At 47.4% G+C, this 23,727-nt stretch overlaps 1 protein-coding gene across 1 annotated transcript in view; it reads right to left on the bottom strand.

Annotated features, from left to right (window-relative positions):
• The window catches only part of Dph5 (diphthine methyl ester synthase), an 83,335-nt gene that overhangs the window by 44,867 nt on the left and 14,741 nt on the right, over positions 1–23,727 (bottom strand). Inside the window, exon 5 of the mRNA XM_075702930.1 lies at positions 1,781–1,901. Coding sequence (XP_075559045.1) covers positions 1,781–1,901 — 121 coding nt within the window. The remainder of the gene's footprint in view (positions 1–1,780; positions 1,902–23,727) is intronic.

Consider the following 23,727-nt stretch of genomic DNA (forward strand, 5'->3'; position numbering starts at 1 on the left):
GGGTCTTCTGTGTTTGCCGCAAGATGGCTCTGTGTGTGCGGAAAGCGCAGAAGAAATGTAGCGGAAACGCACTTCGCTACTCGTGTAATTACGACTTATGTAAGTTACATGTTCATAATTACCGATATACACCGCAGTATAACTTTCTATGGCTCGTTTCTAAGGCAACACCGCATTCACTAGAGGCGCTTTTGTACCGCTTTGAAGCATCGAACTCGTGGCTGAGTGGTAGCGTCTCTGTCTCACACTCCGGAGACCCTGGTTCGATTCCCACCCAGCCCATCTTCCAAGTTGTTTTTTATTCATGAAGTGCCTCCCGGGATTTATCGCTCACGGCCAACGCCGCGGACGCCGACGACACCGGCTTTTCTGTGACACAAGCTCCTTAACGCTGTCGCGTTAAAACGTATCAGCGAGCCGCTAAAGTTGGAGGTCAGATGACAAGGTTCGCGCTCGCTTTGAAACAGTTGGTCGTCTGTTCTTGCTTTTCTTCGCTTGGCCATGCATTGTGGGTGAGTAAAGATGTAATATGCGTAAATGGAAACATTTTATGAAGATTTTGCTTTGAGAACGCGTTATTTGTGTAGCCATATCCACGTTTTAGACAGACCTCTTACAACACCAGCCAACACGAGCCTCGCAGACACATATACCGTCATTCCCATGACGGCATGGTGCCCCCTTAAGAAACTCCCATAGACGGTGGCGCCAGATTTCCCTCTAGGAGTTATAGTGAGAAAGTCTATGCTTTTAATAGAGAGCATGCGACATCCTCTCGTCTCAGAGGCCATGCCCTCTCTTCCTTGGCTGACAAAACGCTCCAGGGGATGGCACTTTGTTTCTTTATCTTTTCGGTCAGCACTATCCTCATAATCACTTAATGTGGGATCCATTGATTATTTTCTTTTTTTTCACTTTTGGTTGCTATTTTGCACCTAGTGTGTCTCAGAGCAGGTGTGTCTCAGAGACGTCACATCTTTGTGTGTGTTGTGTGGCTTCACATTTGTGTGATTGGTACCACCTCGTGTGCATTCACTTGAGCCAAGTGGCGCGAAGAAGCGTGGCTCGTTTCTCCTGTCTCCGTGGCGATCTCCAGCAATGCAACGGGGATCGCCAATGCGTTGACGCCCTTGTCAGACAGTATACGGAGGCAACGTCACTTTCGTGCAAATCCAAGCAAATCTGATTGCCTTTGAGCGTAGTATGAGGCAAGGCATTATTAGAGATTTTTTTTAACCTGCTTTAAGCCTTATTAATCTTATTTTTGGGGATGAAAGTTTTTCGGACTTTTCGATATTTAGGACTATTTTTCGATCCCCGCGAGGTCGGGAAAATTGGTCGGCGAATGTAACAGTGTTCATAGTTAGCAGCTAGTGGTTGCGTGATTCTGCATAGCAACTCAAGCGCAGTTTAAGGCTTCAGCGAGTAGCCATTAGGCTGTCTCATGTTAGGTACGCAACCTGTCAAACATCCCCCAAAGAAAGTGCTGGTCTTACACATGCAAATACAGTAACTGTTTAGGAATGGTGCACAGGGGGTTATGAGGGATGCTGCAGTCGAGGGCTCCATAGTGATTTCCTCCACCTGGCACTTGTTTAGCGTGCACCTAAATTATGAACGCACAAGTGTGCTTCCATGTCACCCCTCATTGAAATGCAGCCACTTCAGATGGGAATCAAACCCATGACCTCGTGCCCTAAACAGCCAATAAACAATGACCACAATACTGCACAGCAGTGTACTGTGGTATGCAGTTCTGAACAGGCAGAACTCTCCTTACCAAGCAGACAGAGTGTGTGGAGACCCCGCTTGCGGTTGGCTGCGATCTTGTCGTAGTAGCTGTGCGGCCGCCACGTGTCGGTCCACATGACAATGGACACCGTCTCACCAAAGTTGTACAGCTGGATGGAAGGAAAAGGTTTGTCATATTGTAACGTGGTCGTGACGTCAAAGAACACAGTAGCAATACTGTGAAACACAAAACTAACTTTTATTGGGCGAACCTGTGCCCATAAAAGAGGCTACACTTATAGCACAACCACAGCGGCGAACACGGTCGGCGATCGTCAAAAATCTGATCAGCGGGTCAAGCGCGTCGGCTTTTATACAGCAGTCGTCGAATGTTCCAGATTGACCGATGGGACCCGCGTGTCTTCCAAAAAGTTCTACACTATTCGCGTCGCGCATACATGCAATCAGATTACACAAGTTGCAGTGAAAGACAGTGGACGGAACCATCGATAACATTCCAGAAACTTCTTTTACATGCAGGCGCGTCCTGCGCTGCGCGATAACATTTGTTAGGCAGCCAAATGTGGTCGCCCGATAAAGATAAGTACACGTGTCATTACCCCCTCTTAAAAAGCATCAACCTGATGCTGCAAACAAACGAAAGTAATAAAAAAGAAGCACTCGTAGCAAAGAAAACAACAATATAAGGAAGTTCGTCAGCGTCCATAAAAGGGTTTAAGGCGCACAACGTGGACCACGTCAGATCGTGCGCGGCGCCGCTGTGAATGCGAAATGTCGTCTGGCACGACCTCATAGTCCAGTGCGCCAATACGTCGGATGACCTTGTAGGGTCCGAAATAGCGTCGCAGTAGTTTCTCACTGAGTCCTCGTCGGCGTATCGGAGTCCATATCCAAACACGATCGCCGGGCTGGTACTCGACGAAGCGTCGTCGGAGGTTGTAGTGTCGGCTGTCGGTCCTCTGCTGGTTCTTGATCCGCAGGCGGGCGAGCTGTCTGGCTTCTTCGGCGCGCTGGAGATAGGTAGCGACGTCAAGGTTCTCCTCGTGAGTGACGTGCAGCAGCATGGCGTCGAGCATCATCGTCGGGTTCCTGCCGTAGACCAGCTTGAACGGCGTGATCTGTGTTGTTTCTTGCACCGCCGTGTTGTAAGCAAATGTTACGTACGGCAGGACGGCATCCCAGGCCTTGTGTTCGACGTCGTCGTACATCGCTAGCATGTCGGCGAGAGTCTTATTCAGCCGCTCCGTAAGACCATTCGTCTGCAGATGGTAGGCCGTTCTCCTCCTGTGCCTTGTCTAACTGTATTTCAGAATCGCTTGGGTGAGCTCCGCTGTAAAGGCCGTTCCTCTGTTGGTGATGAGGACGTCTGGGGCGCCATGTCGCAGCAGGATGTTTTCGACAAAGAATTTCGCCACTTCGGCTGCGCTACCTTTCAGCAGTGCTTTAGTTTCAGCAAAGCGGGTGACGTAGTCCGTCGCCACGACGATCCACTTATTTCCGGTTGTTGACGTCGGAAAGGGTCCCAGCAAGTCCATCCCGATCTGCTGGAATGGTCGGAGAGGAGGCTCGATTGGCTGTAGTAATCCGGCTGGCCTTGTCGGCGGTGTCTTGCGTCGCTGACAGTCTCGGCATGTTCTGACATAACGGGAGACGTTGGCGGTCAGGCGTGGCCAATAATACTTTTCTTGTATCCTCGATAGTATCCGGGAAAATCCGAGGTGTCCAGCGATCGGAACGTCATGTAGGGCGTGCAATACTTCTGGACGAAGTCCTGACGGGACAACAAGAAGGTAGTTGCGCAGACTGGTGAGAAGTTCTTCTTCACGAGTAGAATGTTTTGAAGCGTGAAGGAAGATAATCCACGTTTAAATGTCCTGGGGAAAACGTCTGTGTGCCCTTCCAAATATTCGACGAGGCCTTTTAGCTCCGGGTCTGCCCGCTGCTGTTCAGCGAAGTCTTCCGCGCTTATCATTCCAAGGAAGGCGTCGTCATTCTCATCGTCTTGCGGCGGCGGGTCAATGGGGGCGCGTGATAGGCAATCGGCATCGAAGTGTTTTCATCCGGACTTGTAGGTTACAGTGATGTCGTATTTTTGTAGTCTGAGGCTCCACCGCGCCAGTCGTCCTCAAGGATCCTTTATATTCGCTAGCCAACACAACGCGTGATGGTCACTGACTTTGAATGGCCTGCCATAAAGATAAGGGCGAAATTTAGCTGTAGCCCAAACGATGGCGAGGCATTCCTCTTCGGTCGCAGAATAGTTGCCTTCCGCTTTTGACAGCAACCGGCTAGCGTAAGCTATCACCTGTTCGACTCCGTTTCTCCTCTGGACTAGAATGGCACTGAGGCCTAGGCTACTGGCGTCAGTATGGATTTCTGTATCGGCGTACTCGTCGAAGTGCGCAAGCACCGGCGGCGACTGCATGCGTCGTTTGAGTTCTTCAAATGTGTCGGCCTGCGGCATTTCCCACTTGAACTCAAGATCACATTTAGTTAGACGTGTCAACGGCTCGGCGATGCGTGAAAAGTCCTTGACAAAGCGCCTGTAGTAGGCACACATGCCAAGGAATCTACGCACTGCCTTCTTGTTGATGGGTTGCGGGAACTGTGCGATTGCAGATGTCTTTTGCGGGTCTGGACGGACACCAGATTTGCTGATTACGTGGCCTAGGAACAGAAGCTCATCGTAAGCGAGCGGCATTTTTCCGGCTTCAGAGTAAGCCCTGACGACTTGATGGCCTCTAGCACTGTCGCAAGCCGCTTGAAGTGATCGTCGAAATTTCCGGCGAAGACGACGATGTCCTCCAAGTAAACGAGACAGGTCTGCCACTCCAATCTTGCTAACACCCTGTCCATGACACGCTGGAACGTTGCAGGCGCCAAGCACAGTCCGAATGGCATAACCTTGAACTCGTAGAGGCCATCTGGGGTGACGAAGGACGTCTTTTCGCTATCTCTTTCGTCGACTTTTATTTGCCAATAGCCAGACTTGAGGTCCATCGACGAGAAGTATTTAGCATTGCAGAGCCGATCCAATGCGTCATCTATTCGTGGGAGGGGGTATACGTCCTTCTTCGTGATCTTGTTCACACGACGATAATTGACGCAGAAACGTAGGGTTCTGTCCTTTTTCTTTACCAGGACAACAGGGGATGCCCACGGGCTTTTCGACGGCTGGATGATGTCGTCGCGCAGCATTTCGTCGACTTGTTCTCTTATAGCTGCACGTTCTCGCGGCGAAACTCGGTAAAGGCTCTGGCAGAGTGGTCGAGCGCACTCCTCGGTGATTATGCAATGCTTGGCGACTGGTGTTTGTCGAATCATCGATGATGTCGAAAAGCAGCCTTTGTATCGTCGGAGCAGACTTCTGAGCTGCTGTTGCTTAATCACAGGGAGACTTGGATTAATGTCGTAGTCTGGTTCGGGAACCATCGTCGTCGGGGTAGATGCGGCGGAATCCGAGAGGACAAACGCATTACTAGTTTCCAGAATTTCCTCGATGTACGCGATCGTCGTGCCCTTGTTGATGTGCTTGAACTCCTGGCTGAAGTTTGTCAGCAACACTTCAGTTTTCCCTCCATGTAGTCGAGCGATCCCTCTTGCAACGCAAATTTCACGGTCTAGCAGTAGACGTTGGTCGCCTTCAATGACGCCTTCTACGTCAGCGGGTGTTTCGGTGCCGACCGAAATAACAATGCTGGAGCGAGGCGGGATGCTCACTTGATCTTCGAGCACACTCAAAGCGTGGTGACTACGAGGGCTCTCCGGCAGTATTGCTTTATCTTCCGACAGCGTTATTGACTTCGACTTCAGGACGATGATTGTGCCGTGTTGGTTCAGGAAGTCCATACAGAGAATGACGTCTCGTGAACACTGTTGGAGGATAACGAAGGTGGCAGGGTAAGTCCTGTCATGAATGGTTATTCTTGCCGTGCAGATTCCAGTCGGCGTGATGAGGTGTCCTCCAGCCGTTCGAATTTGAGGGCCTTCCCATGCAGTTTTAACTTTCTTCAACTGGGCGGCGATGTGTCCAGTCATTACGGAGTAATCGGCCCCTGTGTCCACTAACGCGGTAACTGCGTGGCCGTCGAGAAGCACGTCGAGGTCAGTGGTTCTTTGTCTGGCGTTGCAGTTAGGTCCCGGCGTCGGATCACGGCTGCGTCGTGTTGAACTGAAGCTGGAACATTGTGTCGTCAGGTCGTCTTTGGTCGTCGTATTCTTTGCTTCCAGACTTCGTCGGGACGGCGGCGTGTCGTTATGTCGTCGAGGTAGTTTCTTCGGCGTCTTCGGCGGCGGCGGATGATCTTCGCCAGTTCTACGAACAGCAACCGCACCTCCATTGGTTGCTGCTTTTAGTTTTCCGGATATGGGCTCGCTGACCGGCCCCGGGCTGGGCCAGTGTATGTTCGGCGCTGCGGTGACAGGTAGCGGCCTGGTGATGGCGAGCGCGACGGCCGTCGAGAGCTTCACTGAGTAGCGGCGAGGTAGTCGGCGATATCGCGGGGGCGTTCACCTTGCTGCGGGCGCAGAGCGTTGACGGCGAAACCTCGCAGTCCCATCTCTCGGTACGGACATCATCAGTAGACGTGACCCGCTTCTCTGCAGTAGTAGCAGAGCGGGCGGTGGTCAGTAGCGCGCCAAACGTCTGTCTTCCTCGGGTAGCTGCGCTGGGCGACGGGTGGGCGTGCTGGCGGCGGTGGCGGCGGTGGCGGCGGTGGTCGACGGAATTGCGGCGTTACAGGGCCCTGGCGCGGTCACGGAGGAGGACCTTGACGGCGTGCGACGACGGCGTAGGTCATCGCTTCTGGCTGGGGTTGCGGTAATTGAGGTTGCACCTCCGGAATTCCAAGCGACTGCTGAACCCCATCTTTGACGATGTCAGCGATCGAGGCCACTTGAGGCTGCGATGATGGGAACAGCTTCTGTAGCTCCCCCGCACGACAGCTCGGATAGACTCGCGTAGGTCGTCGGTGGCCAGTGACTGAACTCCGGCGTAGTTTGTCGAGTTCATGCGGCGGTCGAATTGCCGGTTTCGCATCTCGAGTGTCTTCTCGATGCTGGTGGCCTCGCGAAGAAACCCATCGACGGTCTTCGGTGGGCTTCGTACCATTCCGGCAAAAAGTTCCTCCTTCACACCACGCATGAGTAGGCGGACTTTCTTCTCCTCGGGCATTTCAGGGTCGGCGTGGCGGAAGAGACGGCTCATTTCCTCCATGAAGATCGCGGTTGTCTCATTAGGTAGCTGCACCCAAGTTTCTAATAGCGCTTGGGCTCGTTCTCAGCACATGACGCTTGCGAATGTCTGCAGGAAGCCACTACGAAAAAGTTCCCAGTCATTAAGGTGGCTTCTCGGTTCTCGAACCACGTCCTGGCCGCGTCTTCCAATGCGAAGAAGACATGTCGCAGTTTTTCGACGCTGTTCCAGTTGTTAAACGCAGCAACTCTCTCATACGTCTCAAGCCAGCTTTCCGGGTCCTCGAAAGTTGAACCGCGGAAAGTCGGAGGCTCCCTGGGCTGCTGCAGCACGACGGGGGACGCTGGGGCTGCCATTGGGGTGGACTTGGTGGCGATCTTCCTTGTCGTCTCAGGCAAAAGTCCATGCTCCGGGGGCAGTCCTTGCAGCCTGCGGCTACCTCGCTGGTTCTTGGCGACGTTGGTGTCTTCCGCATGAGGGATTGGGTCACGGCTTTGTGGGGGCGTCAGGTACATGAACGCAAAGCACCTCCACCAGATGTCACGTGGTCGTGACGTCAAAGAACACAGTAGCAATTCTGTGAAACACAAAACTAACTTTTATTGGGCGAACCTGTGCCCACAAAAGAGGCTACACTTATAGCACAACCACAGCGGCGAACACGGTCGGCGATCGTCAAAAATCTGATCAGCGGGTCAAGCGCGTCGGCTTTTATACAGCAGTCGTCGAATGTTCCAGATTAACCGATGGGACCCGCGTGTCTTCCACAAAGTTCTACACTATTCGCGTCGCGCATACATGCAATCAGATTACGCAAGTTGCGGTGAAAACAGTGGACGGAACCATCGATAACATTCCAGAAACTTCTTTTACATGCAGGCGCGTCCTGCGCTGCGCGATAACATTTGTTAGGCGGCCAAACGTGGTACGTGGTCGCCCGATAAAGATAAGCACACGTGTCAATATCATCATCACGATCATCGTTCTACTTATGGCCACCGCACAACAAAAGCCACTTCTACTGATCTCAAATTACCCCGCAGTGCGTGAGCTAGCTACATGATCTAGCTGTAAATTTCCTAACCCTGACACACGTTGATAATCCTCTGCCAGCTGCTACTGCCAACACGTGAAATAAAGAAATTGTAGAATCACCATGGACACACTTGGAGAGAGAAAGGGAAATACAACAGGCATATTTTAAAACGTATTCCCTGAGCACAAGTCTTTTGTGGGACACGCACATATGCAAGTTATAAATGGTGATTAACTTTATATACTCAGCACATAAGCAGCAGCAGCCACAGCAGCAGCAAATTGAATAGCACAACCTTAGCTTTTAGATAACAGTGACCTTTTCATCAACTTTGCTGTTGCCTGCTCCAGGAACAAGTCAGAATAAGCTTGCTTGAAGCAGGTACCCCTTTGATGTACTTTTACAATGACATGTCTTCCAAGGGCATGGTCGAAGACCAAAAAGCATTCTTTTTTTTTTCCTTTCTTGAGCTGCTTGCTATTTTAGGTGTTTTACCCCTTCTCACGGAAATACTTCGCATGTTCACTATAATATGTGGAGCACGACTTTCCAAGTTTGTATCTTGCAAGAACACCGCTGACAGTACGAAGCACCGAACAGTGCATTTGTTTACATCGGCAGGTACAGCTACCAGTCCTCGTTCACTTGAGGTATAATGCTATAGCCGCTCATTGGTGGCATCAATTAATGTCAGAACATATCAAAACAGGTAGATTTTGTGCCTGTAGGCACCGTTGCATCACTCTGAATCGCACTGATATGAGCGACCACACATCTTCGAAAATAGCGAGTGGGAGATCGAACGTAGTACAGGAGCATTGTTATGCTGCCTACTTATCATTCTTTGTATTCCCTTCATGCACACAATATGTTATGTAAAGTGGACATAGATCAGGACTTTGTGATGAGTAGTTTTCTTGTGAAAAAAACGCTCATGCCAGTATAGACAGCTGCTGCTGTATCGAGGGGCCTACGCTTGCTGCCCATTTGGGGGATCCGAGGCAAACAGTGCACCTCAGAAGCTAAATAATGAGCTAAATAACCCATGTTCGTAGTCGCATTTAATTTAGGGAAGTGCCAGGAGTGCGGCGGGCAGCTTTCCATTGAAAACGGCAACGTACCGATGTCGATACTTTTCTGTATCGGATGGAGCAACAACGCAAGGATGGAGCAACGACGCAAAGGATGGAGAAACAACGCAAGCAGTGGCAGGCGGTCCGACCACGAGTCGACTGACTCCGAAGTCGTCACATCTGCAGATCACTTTCAAGATATGGCGCGCGCGGCTGCACAAACTATGCAGTTACTATCAGAGTACAAGCCACCCTCCCCCAACTTCCATCCCCCGCTGCTTCCCGCTTTCCTCCCTTGTGCACGATTCAGCCCATCATTGCAGGCTTTTGCTCGTACACACAGCATACAGCATGCAAGGACAATGTTATCACCCTTGGACTTTATACGGAACATCACGGCAACTTTGACGGCAGAAATGCACCTGGAGTGTCCATATCATTGCTTGCGCATGACCCGCGTTCACAAATTGAAATGTCACTGTATATTTTTTGATCACTTACAGAATGAAAAGGTGCATGTTATACACCGGTGCGACTTATATACATTACTTTTTTGGAAATACTGCCGTTCTGATGGGGGGGGGGGGGGGGTGAGATTTACTCAAAGGTGTGAGTTATAGATCGGAAAATACGATAACGGTCTGCCCAACCACACTTGTTCCTTTTAATCTCAACAATGCTATAATCTATTCAGGTCTTCTCACTAATCTGCACCACTGTCTTTCTCTTTCTTCACATTACAAGTACCAATTTCTGTTCCGCTAGTAATTTCCCAGTCCGTAGCTCCTCCTCGTGTTATACTAAAGGTTTTCTTGCTGCAAGTAAATACTAGTTCAATATTAGAATAACGGCCACAGTTTAATAAAATGCACTAAATTCTACCTTTGACGATGCCATTTTCTTTCTGACAAGGCCATTCTCCATGATTCCCTTTAAGAGGAAGCTTTAGCTCGGGCCCAACTCCGACGCGGGCTATTCAAATACATGTAAAACGCAAAAACGTTTTTATGAGATAACCCCTGGATCGATTTTGATGAAATTTGTTGCATTTGAAAGAGAAAGTTAAATTCTAGTGACTGTTGGAAGCGGAATTTCGATTTAGGGCTTGCATTTTCTTAAAACGATTTTCAAATATTTGACAGTTTGAAAAAAATAGAAGCACGAAGTTTACAAATTCATAGCTCTGCATCAAGAACTTATATCGCAGTTCTGTAAACGGCATCCATTAGATCATTCAAAGCGGACAAATTCAGTAAGTCATTTTACATCTTACGTGAATTTGTTACTTTGGTTACAACGGTTTTGCAAAAGTTGTATTTCCCTATGATTAAATTCTTTTATATTCATGTGTAACATATCCATTTTGTCCGCTTTAGATGTACTTTTAGATGCCATTCACAGAATTGTAGTATCGTTTTTAGTGGTTGAGTTACAGAGTTGTAAACTTGATAGTTTCGTTTTTTGAAAATTTTCGATTCTTGGCAATTTTTAATAAAAAATTGACGACCTAACTCAAAAATTCGAAACCAACAGTCACTAGATTTTAAGTTTGTCTTTTAAATACAACAAACCTCGTCAAATTCGGTGCAGTGGTTGCCGAGAAAAATGAATTCTCCTTTTACATGTATTTAGATAGGAGCACTCGAGCTAAAGCTTCCTCTTAAGGGGGGACACAGGACTTGGAGACCAAAAAATCATGAAAAAATTTGTTTTTTTTTAAAGTGGTATTTGCATAATATACATACACTGCCACATGTTCTGAACAAGTTTCCCACGTCATGGATCAATATTTTAGCCGCAATATCAATTTATGTAACCGCGGCAAGCTATATTTTGACAGAAAGAAGCACAAAAAGGGGGCTTTTTTCATGCCACGCCGCTGCTGAACGACGTATGCTGTTGCGGACATCTTGGCCACGTTGGAAAGAACTACTTCTCTTCTTCAATTTCCCGCCACATTTTCATTGGTCCCCCTATTCACTTATTAGAAATACTGCACCAAAAGAAAGTCCCAGCGTGTGACCCCATTCGCCCAATCAGTGCACGTGACTAAATAAAGTCCTGCGATTAGCTCGCCACGCGTGAAAAACAGTAAAATGGTCAACCCCTTCACAGTGAACATTCTCGCCGCTCGTGCGATGATTAGTACTGGAAATCGACAAACAGCGATGAACGAAGTTTTTGCTGCAATGAATATCTCGCACCGTGGCCTTAAAACGTGGCAAGGCTATCTCAAGCAGAAGCTGGTGCCGGCGTCGCCGTCTGCTGCCCAAAAGCTGAGGGCCGCGTGTGCGCTATCAGTGAAGTCATTGTATAATGACTTGAAACTTGCGAACTCCGGGAATATAGCGGTATCCTACGATGGCTTGTGGATGACGCGCAGCTATTAGTCACACGTCAGAGTCGGCACAGTCATCGAACTGTTCTCAAGCAACTTCTGGGCTGGGTGTGTACGCGACCCGAAACCTGGTGACCCGGACTACCAAGATTGGAAGGCAAGCCATGTGCGCCAAAAAAATACAGAAAGAAAAGCAGGGGGAGATGGACGTTGAAGCGGCGCTTATACTGTTCCAGAGGTCACTTCAGCAGCACAAACTGAAGTACACAGTCCTCAGTCCTCTCAGATGGTGATAGTCGCGAATTTCTCAAAGCCAAAGTGTATGGCTTTGAGAAATTCGAGAAGGAAGATTGCGTGAATCACGTCTAAAAGAAGGATGGGGACTGCTTTGCGCACTCTCATTGCCAAACACAAGTGCTCTGCTTCTGAAACAGTTAGTTAAATGTTAGTTAAATGGGGTTTAATGGCACAAAAGCGGCTGAGGCTATGCTGCGCCAAACACGAGGTGTTTTAAAATACATTTTATGAAGGAAAAGGCTTTGTTAATCTATATTTTATGTAAAAAGCCAGTGTCATCTAGAAATTTACGGACGTCACGTAATGGTACTAGTGGATCATCACCTAAAATTAGAGCAGGGTGTAAAGGTATGTGTAGTTGATATAATTTGTGGAAAAATGTTCGTCTGTGCGTTTCAGTCTCCGTACATGTGAGTAATATGTGCATAACTGTTAGTGGCTGTTGACATTTCTCGCATGTTGGTGTGTCTTCTTTCGTAAGTAATTGTGTGTGAGGTGTGTGTGCCCAATGCGTAGTCGGCATAAAACTACTTCAATGAACCGCTCCTGATGATAGCATGACTTCCACTCGCCAACTATGGGTTTCGTGAGATGTAGTTTGTTGTCAGCACAACGGTCCCATTCGCGTTGCCATTTCGTCGTTAAGGCTTTTGTAATCGCGCAGATGCTATCTTTGTATGGAAGTGTTGTGTTTGTTATATCTTTGTTCGCTGCCATCGATGCACATCTATCGGCTGCTTCGTTCCCCGGTATCCCAACATGACTTGGTACCCAGCAGAAGCGGATTGATCTCCCATATTTATTAAGCGCGACCATGTTTAGTATATCCCCTAACAGGAGTTCACACTCAGATTTCAGATTTAGAGCCTTCAGTGTACTTAAGGAATTAGTGTATATGACTGTGTTTTTGTGCCTGCCAGTGATAATCTTTTTAACTACTACCCATACAGCATAAACTTCAGCAGTGAAAACCGAAGCATGTTTTGGTAGACAAATACTTGTTTCCCAATTGTCTGTTACGGCCCCTACACCCACGTGTTTTGTTTTGGAGCCATCCGTGTAGTATTCCATGTGATTTTGATATTTGTATTGAAGTGCACGGAATTCTTGTATAATGTGTTCGTGTGGGATGTCTCTTTTCTTTAGATGTGTTAACGTGCAATCACATAAGTGTGTGAAATCGTACCACGGGGCCAACCGTTGTGGTTTCTTGGCAACCTTGAGGACTTCGTGGGGAATGTCATAGTCCCGACAGTATTGCTCATACCGCAGGACAAGTGGCCTAATCACGTTCGGTTTATTTGTGTAGTGTAAGCGTGAGTTGCATTGTGTGAGGATGTTGTAGCATATGTGTTGCGGTGATGACTGAATTTTGAGTACGTAGGAAAAAGTGAGTAATGCTCTGCGCTGCTGTAAGGAGGGTTCATTACATTCGACGTATAAACTTTGAATAGGTGAAGTTCTGTAGGCACCACTTGCCAGTCGCATTCCAAGGTTACGTACTGGATCAAGTCGTTGGATGTAGGACAGTCTGGCTGAGCCGTAAACCACGGAACCGTAGTCTAAAAGGCTACGCACAAGAGACCGGTAAATACGTAAAAGACAGGTTTGGTCGGAGCCCCAGTGCTTATGAGATAAAACTTTGAGGATATTCAATGCTTTATTTCCTTTAATCTTTAGTGTTTTAATGTGGGGTAGGAAGTTTAGTTTGGTGTCAAAGGTTACTCCTAAAAACTTATGGTCTGTTTCACTGGCAGTATGACGTCATTCAATTTTAGGTCTGGATCGCTGTGTAGCCCTCGCTTCTGAGAGAACAAAACAGTAACTGTTTTCTGTGTGGAGAAACGGAAACCATTTTTGTTAGCCCATTGTGTAAGTTTATTTATTGTGAGTTGAAGCTGCCTTTCACAGGTTAGCAAATTTGAGGCACGGCAAGCCACTTGGAGATCGTCTACGTATAAAGAGTGCATAAGAGACGACGGTATGATCTTATTAACTGAGTTCATTTTTACTATAAAGAGTGTCGTGCTGACAACACAGCCTTGTGGAACACCATTTTCCTGTTTGAATGTATGTGATAGTACGGAGCCCAGACATACCTGAAATGTTCTGTTAGACATGAAATCAGCTAGGCAGTTCAGCATTTTACCCCGTATGCCGAGGTCAGCGAGGTCTCTTAAAATTCCATATCTCCATGTGGTATCATAGGCTTTTTCTAAATCGAAGAAAATTGCAAGACAGTGCTGTTCGTGTAGAAATGCACATCGAATTTCATGTTCTAGACGGACAAGATGGTCAGTGGTTGAACAACCCTTTTTATATCCACACTGATGGGGGTCAATAATGTTTCTTGATTCTAAAATAAATGACAGCCTTATATTGATGATGCTTTCATATGATTTTGCCAAACAGCTTGTGAGGGCCATAGGTCTGTAGTTACTTGCGGATGTGGGGGATTTATCGGCGTTTAGAAATGGAACTACTATTGCCTTTTTCCATTCTTCCGGCATTATGCCAGATTCCCAGATTAAGTTAAAAAATTTAAGCAGAGCGTTTACAGATGCTTGAGATAAATGAGCCAGCATGGCGTAGTGAATATGGTCGTGACCTGGCGCTGTGTTTTTCCCTGCTGAAAGAACTTTGTTTATTTCTTGTTGTGTGAGGGGGGAATTGTACGGTTCATTTGATGCGCCAGTAGTGAGCAGCTTCTGTTTTTCAGCAGACTGTTTGTATTGTAAAAACTCCTTTGTATAATTCCCTGAACTGGATACATCGCGGAAATGTTCTCCAAGTATATCTGCCTGTTCTTGTATTGTTGTTTGTGTGCCTGGACTTGTAAGTAACGGTATTGTGTAAGATGAATACTGTCCTCTAAATTTCCTCACCTGGTCCCACATTCGTTTCGATGTTACCGTACTATTAATTGAAGAGATGTATTTTTGCCATGAAGATTTTTCAGCATTTCTTCGAATGAATCGTGCTTTCGCTCGTTTGAAGTTTAACAGGTTGCTATAGGTGGGGTATCTCCGTAGGATTCCCCAGGCCTTATTTTGTTCTTTTTTAGCATCGGTACACTCCTTCGTCCACCAGGGGTTTAGCTTTTTGTGCACTATACCCGATGACAGGGGTATCGCCTTTTCTGCCGCTGTGATTATGACTTCAGTGATTTTTTTATTAAGTTCATCAATATACTAAGCTCTGGCGAAAAGACATTTTCCAGTTTCGCGTTCTCCATAAAAACCTGCCAGTCAGCAAGCTGTAATTTCCATCGGCGTGGTCTAGTTACTAAAGTTTGTGGTGATGGTAGGAGTTAGATGAGTGCGGGTAAGTGGTCGCTACCATATGACGTGTCGAGGGCTTCCCATTTAAAATCAGTAAAAAGAGAGGGTGAACAAAAAGCTAAATCTAAACAAGTAAATGTGCGGGAAGTCGGTGAGAAATGAGTTGGCGCACCTGAGTTTAAAAGACAGATATCATTTTATAGAATAAAATCTTCAACGAGTTGTCCTCTTTGGTCAGTCTTGACGCTGCCCCAAAGAGTACCATGAGCATTAAAATGTCCTACCAGGACAAATGGCTCCGGCAACTGATCTGTTAGTTTTTCTAAGTCTTGAATAGTAAAATGTGTGTGGGGTGGAATATATAGTGAGCAAATGGTGATGGTTTTGTAGGATAGAATGGTGACAGCTACGGCCTCTAAAGATGTATTTAATTGGACATTTCGGGTGGGAGTGCCGCCCTGTACGACTATAGCCACTGAATAAAGGGAAAATCAGACATCCACCCGTTCGTAGCAATTGCTACAAAGGAAACCCGCAGAACTACTACGTCAAACTCTTGCCTTTGCTTCGTGTTGTTGACAAATTCGACTTCGCCCTGCCATCTGCTGGCCGCCTGGTCAGCTCAGATGGTAGAGCGGCTGCCCCGGAAAGGCAGTGGTCCCGGGTTCGAGTCCCGGACCAGGACGAATTTTTCTTCAACTATGAGGCTTTTCTTTCGAGGAAACCGTATGGGTTTCCTTTGTAGCAATTGCTACGAACGGGTGGATGTCTGATTTTCCCTTTGTTCATTACTTCTCTCCACCATGCGGGTTTCCGCAGAACTACTACGTCAGACTATAGCCACTCCTCCCGACAAACGACTGGAGCATTCGCGGTCCCTTCGGACAACGGTGAAGCCTCTAAGGAATTGACTGTGTTTAGGGCCTAAGTTTGTTTCTTGTAGGCAAAATGCGACTGGCGAAAACTTATTTGTTATGTCTTTAATGTCACCCAAATTGTGAATAAGTCCTCTACAATTCCAATGTATGATAAAAGCCATAGTGGCACAAGTGAGAATGTTAATTTATATATGTGTAGTAAGCAACTGTAGGTGACATTTATTATCGGAAATGTACTATTGGAATAACGGTAACCGTTCAGGTTACCGGTCCCTTTGTTCGCGTAGTTATTGTGATCTTGTCTTTCTTAGTGCGCTCCAAAGAGCGCTGATCTTTTGGCGTCGATGACGCCGGAGTTTTTTTGTCGACCTCCATAGCCTTCTCCAAGGCGCTGGATGATCGAGAACCAGGCGCTGAGACGCGCGTCTCAGGCCTGGGTGTTTGATTTAGCCTGGGGCCCTGTGGAACCGGGGTCTGCAGGCCGGTCTGTGATGATGATGATGGAGCAGCACTGGCTGCTGCCACCAAGGGGACGGATGGAGTTACTACTGGGCCACTGTCTGCGGTCCCTGTAGACTCCTGAAACCACTGCGGTGCTGTCCCCTGTCGCACCGCACTGGCGTAGGTTGTTTGAGGTAAGTGTGCTAGTTTCTTTCTTGCTTCATAGAAGGAAATCTTCTCTTTCACCGTAAGTGCAATTATCTCTTTTTTTTTCTTCCAGCAAGGACAAGATCGTGAATATGCTGGATGATCTCCTTTGCAGTTTGTGCAGTGCGGAGCAGCATTGCAGTTCTCTGACTGATGGTCATTGGCGCTACACTTTGCACATGTTGATTTACCCCTTTACTGCACCTTGTTGCATTTACGCAACATTCTGATGAACGGCATTAAAAACCGAAGCAAAGTCAGTTTGGAGCTTCCTGTACACGTTGTTGCATATCCGCAACATTGGTCTGTAAAACGCGGCACCTTGGGCTGAAATCTGTGCTAATTCTTTGCATCTTCTACCGAAACAAACGTGGCGGAGGCTGCGCGCGCCCACGAGCAGTGATATAGGTAAGTTTTACAAATTGTAAATGTATTTCTCCATAAGACAAAGCACAAAAGAAATTGTTACGCTATGCTCCACATCCTTCTGACTCTGTAGGTTCAAAAAAACATTGTAATTTCGGAATAGTTTGTTCCTGGCGACAGAACGTTGCTATGTTGCACAAATGCAACAACGTGTACATGGTTTATTTTCTTCGGAATAGTGAAATGGCTCCGAAACGCTGGTTTGGCCTAGCAATTCCTCCTGATAGTGATAGCAGTGACTATTCAATTAGTCACGACAGCCACGAGTGTAAGTCCGTTTCGATTCAATATGTGGACAAGATGTTCTCTGGTCAAATTTCCTTTTTTCTTTTCAAAAGTACGCTGTGCCTCCGCACGTTGCCGTGTCATGTCATCATGGGCACAGCTTTACGTCTGTGCTTCGATGTTCTATATTTTTACAATAACCCGAAAACACTGCATTGTTTCCTGGCTGGACGGGAATCTGCATGACGTACTGCACGAAGTGTGAGAACCACCTGTGCTGCACAAGCATGTACAAGTGCTTCTTTTTGTTCCACACTAAATCATAGGTGCACCAATGATTGTCTCATGCAAATAAGCATCTGAGTATGAATCGCACTAAATCTATCTTTTACTTTCAACTTCTTCTTCATTTGCACATTGTTGCAAATATGCAACATACCCTTTTTCTGCAAATTGAAACAACATACATTCGCTAAAGTAAGTTTCCATGGGAGTACAGGTACTATTATGCTTCCCTACAACTCCATGAATAATATTTTGAGGAAACAAAAAAGTGTGCAGTAAAGGGTTACCTCTGCATGATTGCGATGTATGTCCGAACCTCTGGCACTTGAAACACCGCCTCGGGTTTGGGATATATGGTCTTACGTTGATCTTCAGATAGCCTGCTTCAAGTGTAGTAGGAACAATACTGGTACCAAAGGTAAGTATAACATGTTTGGTCGGGATTTGTTCGTTATTTCTTCGGAGAGTTATTCTTTGAACCTTGATTACATTCTGTTCTTGGAAACCTTCCAGGAGTTCTTCATCGCTCAGGTTTAAGAAATCTTCTTCTGATATTACGCCCCTGCTTGTGTTAAGCGAACGGTGTGCTGAGATTATGACTTTAATGTCACCGACACTGGCGAGATCAGCGAGCTTTTCTACTTGGTCTTTGGTTTTGAGTTCAAGGAGGAGGTCCCCACTTGACATCTTTGAAACCTTGTATTGCTTTCCAATTTTTTCTGCTATGCATTTTGCTGCTAGGAATGGGGATATTTTTCTCATTGGCAGAGGTCCTTCACTGTGGATCACATGGTAACGTGGGAATGTTTCTACACTGGGTTTTAAAGTGAAATCAAAAATTGCTTCGGTGCGCCCTCTTTTGTTAGGACGATTTGGAAGGGGGGAGGGGAATGCATTTGCCATGTCATTCTTAGAATATTCAGCGGCGATGGTAGCCACCCACCACCGAGCCCAACAAGGGGACGCTACGAGGTTAGGAATATACCTGTATACGTCAGCTATACAACGCTGCTATAACCTAATATATGTACCCAAGGTTGGGTAGATACACATGGTTAACCCTTGCTGCCTGGAAAATGAGAAGTAAAATGAAGTGAGTAGAAAACAGGAAAGATTCAAAGTGGGAGAAAAAGACGAAGAGTGGAGAAGGGGACAGGAAGAGGCAACTACCGATTTCCCCCGGGTGGGTCAGTCCGGGGGTGCCGTCTACATGAAGCCGAGGCCAAAGGGATGTGTTGCCTCCGCCGAGGGGCCTTAAAGGTCCTGACACTCATCATCGGCTCAATCCCCAGGATCCCCTTTTCCCCGGACACGGCTAAGCCGCGCACGGTTAGACGCGGGAGGGTCCGACCCTCGTGTGCTCGGTTACGTGGTGTCGCAACACACCAAACGCCTGCTTACGCAGACGCCCCTGCGGGGGCTTCTGAAACACTTTGTGGCAAAGGAAAATTGATGGGTGACCCAATCACCAAACTCATTGCCTACTATGGATGGGCATTAAAATCCAACAAAGGGGATGTGAAGGCTATGCAGAAGACTGGGATGGCAACATACACCATCACATCACATCGAGGTTTCAAACCACAGTCTTTGCCCATCTGGTCCACACTCTTTGTGCCGTCAGAATGCCACACAAGCAAAAAATGAGCCCATCCCAAAGGATCGATATAATTTGCCTCTCCACGTTTGTCAAGCCCTTCTACCAATGTACGAGCGCCTCTCAGAAGAAAAACTGCTTCAAAGGTGCAGCGCCGCATGACCCAAAACGATAATGAATGCTTACTTTGCAAGATTTGGGCATTGGCACCTAAGGAAAAGCATGCCTCGTTTTTTGCTGTTGTAGCTGCTGTGGCGGAGGCAGTAATGAAATTTAATTCACGGAACGAGAGAGGTTCATCCGCCATATTCCAGGAGCTTCATTTGAACCCGAGGCTACCGAACAGCATGAGAATGGCAGAGAAAGAACCGGCGAGCAGCAGCATCAACCCCAAGTGTTCATCTGTAGAAAATATGCGACAAGCCTTCAAAAAACCCCATTTGGCTAGCTGTACACAGACAGATTACATCCCTGGTGGCTACTGACCATTTAGATATGTGGAGATATCAATAATATTTGTTATATTTGAATAAAAACAAGCTTGTCCATTTTTTTGCATTTTCTCAAAACCTTAATTTTTTAATACAGTATTTGCATCCTTCAGGGAGCAATTTCGCAGTAATCGGGGCACCTAGAATTGTAATTTTTGTTGCAGTACTGAGCTACATGAATGATGCACACAATGGTAGGACCAGATTTTTGTATCTCAGTTTCAATATTTGTTTATTGTCCGTACATTAGACAGCCCCTTTGAACCCATTTTGAACAGAAAGCTTTGATGTGCTGTATAATTGTTAATAATTGTTATACCAAAAAAAACTATTCCTACCATTGTGAAGCTTATAGTTCCTAGTATACAGCAATGTACCGTAAAGCAAGATTTTGATGAGTAGATATTGCTCCATTGTTCCTAGAAAAAATATTAATTAATTTTAGTTAACTTTAGAACTAATTGTCATATTTTAAAAACAATTGCATATTTGAAATCAGCATAAGAAACTGAGCAAAACTGTGCAGTTTTATTAAATGTGGTAAAGGGGGTCTTAACGAAGGTCAGAATACCCACTTCCCCCCTTAAACATATTAAAAAGTGGCTTCTGCACAAGAGGCTTTATATGCTACGGTTGCATTCTGCAATTTTCTCCAGTTGTAATCTAAGAAATGGTTTTCAAACATGAGGCCTTACAGGATTGTGTTGTTGTAACCAGGTGCGATGCCGCTGCATACTACACACATGATGAATGATGTCACAGATGTAATAGCAGATGTCACAGATGCTTAACAAGAACATGCACATTTTATCCATATTTCCCCCACCACTTAATAAAGCGTTAAATCATAATCAAGGGCTGAACTTATCAATAAAAATTCTTACTAATAGTTTTGCCAAGAATAAGCTTGTTTTGCCATGCTAGATTTTTGTGTTTAGTGCATAAAAATACAAAAAGCTATGTCCATAAACACATATTGGTCCTCGCAAGGCAAAAAAAAATGGGAGAGTGCCCTTAGAGGTTACCTTTTTTTACCTGATTTGTGAATGACTGTAGTGCCGTCAGCCAGACTATAACACATTGATTTCTTTCTAATAAGATTGCGCTATGTTCACATTCACGGGTAGCCTGCTTTTTTTTTCTGAGATACAAACATGACCAGAACGTTATTGGCATCAGTAAGTGGCTGCTGTGATGTAGTTAGCTCATGTGGAACATGACTGGATATGTTCTTCCTCATTTCGTTTCTCTCTTCCCTTTTTTGCAAGAGAGAGAAAGATATAGGATGACTGCTGAATTGTAAAGCAACACTATGAATACTGCCTGCTGTTCCCTCTGAAACGCATGCCCACGCACAACCATTCTTCGAGTCTGTGCTGTGCATGGCAGAAACAATGGACAAACTGTGAAACGAAAGAGCTGTGTGGCAACCAAGTGACTAGCACATGCAGCTGTCAACTGCACGTTGCCACTAGTGCTGCCACCCTGTCGGATTATCCGCTAGATCTACTCGATTCTGTGTCCTTTTAATGGGAAAAGTAGGCATTTGGAGACTTTTTAGTGAAATATAAGCTAAACTTTAGCAGATTGCGCATTTCTAGCAAATTTGAGCATATTGACACATGTACTTGTTTGTCTTTATCGGGCAACACATTTCACCGCCTAACAAATGTTATCGTACAGCACAGGACGCGCCTGCATGTATCAGAAGTTTCTGGAATGTTATTGATGCTTCCATCCGCTGTCTGTGACCGAACCTTGTGTAATCTGATCGCATGTGTGCGCGACGCGAATAATGCAGAACTTTGTAGAAGGCACGCGGGTCCCAGTGATTACTCTGGAACATTCGGCGACTGATGTATAAAAGCGGACGCGCTTGGCCCGCTGATCAGACTTTCGACGATCGCCGACTGTGTTCGCCGCTGTCGCCGTTCTTTGAGTGTAGCCTGTTTTTGAGGGCACAAGTTCGCCCAATAAAACGCTAGTTTCGTTTTTCTCAGTTTGGCTGCTTCCTTCACAGTCACTACCACGTGACATCTGGTGGAGGTGCTTGTGCGTTCATGTACCGAACGCCCCCGCAAAGCCGCGATCCAAGCCTGAAGCATGAGGACAAAACCGACATCGCCCAAGACCAGCGTGCCAGCCGCAGACTGCAAGGACTGCCCCCAGAGCACGGACTTCTACCTGAGACGACAAAGAAGATCGTTGCCAAGACAACCCCAATGGCTTCTCCAGCATCCCCCGTTATCCTGCAACAACCTCGGGACCCACTGACCTTCCACGGAGTTGCTACTGAAGACCCGGAATCCTGGCTGGAGACCTATGAACGAATTGCGACTTTCAACAACTGGGACTCCGACGAAAAGCTGCGGCATGTATACTTCACCTTAGAAGACGCCGCCAGAACGTGGTTTCAGAACCGGGAGTCGACCATGACAACATGGGACCTGTTCCGTAGCGGCTTCCTGCGCACCATTACGAGCATTGTGCGCAAGAAAAGGGCCAAAGCCATGCTGGATGCCCGAGTGCAGCTACCTAACGAGAACATTGCCATATTCACGGAAGAAATGAACCGTCTGTTCCGCCACGTCGACCCGGATACGCCCGAGGAGAAGATAGTCCGCCTTCTAATGCGTGGTGTGAAGGAAGAACTTTTTGGCGCAATGATACGAAACCCACCGAAGACCGTAGAAGAGTTTCTTCGCGAGGCCACCAGCATTGAGAAGACACTCGAAATGCGGAACCGGCAATTCAACTGCCGCACGAACTCTACCAACTACACAGGAATTCAATCTCTGGCCACCGATGATCTGCGCGAGACTATCAGAGCAATCGTATGGGAAAAGCCGCAGAAGTTGTACCCTAGGTCGCAGCCTCAAGTAGCCTCAATTGTCAAAGGTGAGCTTGAGCGATCCCTTGGAGTTCCTGAGGTGCAACCAGAATCACCGCAGCCCCAGCTGGAAGCGATGACATACGCCGCCGTCAGCCGCCACCAAGGCCCCCCTGCACGACCGCGCCAGGGACTTTAACGCCACAATTCTGTCGTCCCCAGCCGCCGCCGCCAGCATGCCCGCCCATCGCCCAGCGCCGCTACGCGACAAAGACGGACATTTGGCGCCCTCTGGACCACCACCCACTCTGCTACCAATACGGAGAAGCGGGTCACGTCTACCGCCAATGCCCATACCAGGAAAATGGGACTGCAGGGGTTTGCCGTTAACGCGCCACAACCATAGCTTGGCGAACGACCTCGCGATATCGCCAACTACCTCGCCGCCACTCAGTGGAGCGCTCGACGACCGTCGCTTTCGCCGTCACCAGGCCGCTACCTGTTGCCACAGCGCCCACCATATACTGGCCCAGCCCGGGGCCGGTCTGCGAGCCCATATCTGGAAAACTAAAAGCACCAATCGATGGAAGTGCGGTTGCTGTTCGTCGAACTGACGAAGATCCTCCGCCGACGCCGAAGACACCGAAGAGACGATCTCGACGACATAATAACGACACGCCGCCGTCCCGACGAAGTCAGGAAGCCAAGACTACACCAACGAAAGATGACTTGACGACGCAACGTACCAGCTTCAGTTCAACACGACGCAGCCGTGATCCGACGCCAAGACCTAACTGCAACGCCAGGCAAGGAACCAACGACCTCGACGTGCTTCTCGACGGCCACGCAGTTACCGCCTTAGTGGACACAGGGGCCGATTACACCGTAATGAGTGGACACATTGCCGCCCAGTTGAAGAAAGTTAAAACTGCATGGGAAGGCCCTCAAATTCGGACCGCTGGAGGACACCTGATCCCGCCGACTGGAATCTGCACAACAAGAATTACCGTTCATGACCGGACTTACCCTGCCACCTTCGTTATCCTCCAACAGTGTTCACGAGACATCATTCTCGGCATGGACTTCCTGAACAAAACACGGCGCAATCATCGACATGAAGTCGAAGTCGATAATGCTGTCGGAAGATTGAGTGATACCGCCAGAGAGCTCTTGTAGTCATCACGCTTTGAGTGTGCTCAAACATCAAGTGAGCATCCCGCCGCGCTTCAGCATTGTTATTTCCGTCGGCACCGCAACACCCGCTGACGTAGAAGGCGTCATCAAGGGCGACCAACATCTACTGCTCGACCGTGAAATTTGCGTCGCAAGAGGGATCGCTCGACTCCGTAGATGGGAAAGCGGAGGTTATGCTAACC

Source organism: Dermacentor variabilis, chromosome 8, assembly GCF_050947875.1.
Source record: "Dermacentor variabilis isolate Ectoservices chromosome 8, ASM5094787v1, whole genome shotgun sequence".
NCBI lineage: Eukaryota > Metazoa > Arthropoda > Arachnida > Ixodida > Ixodidae > Dermacentor > Dermacentor variabilis.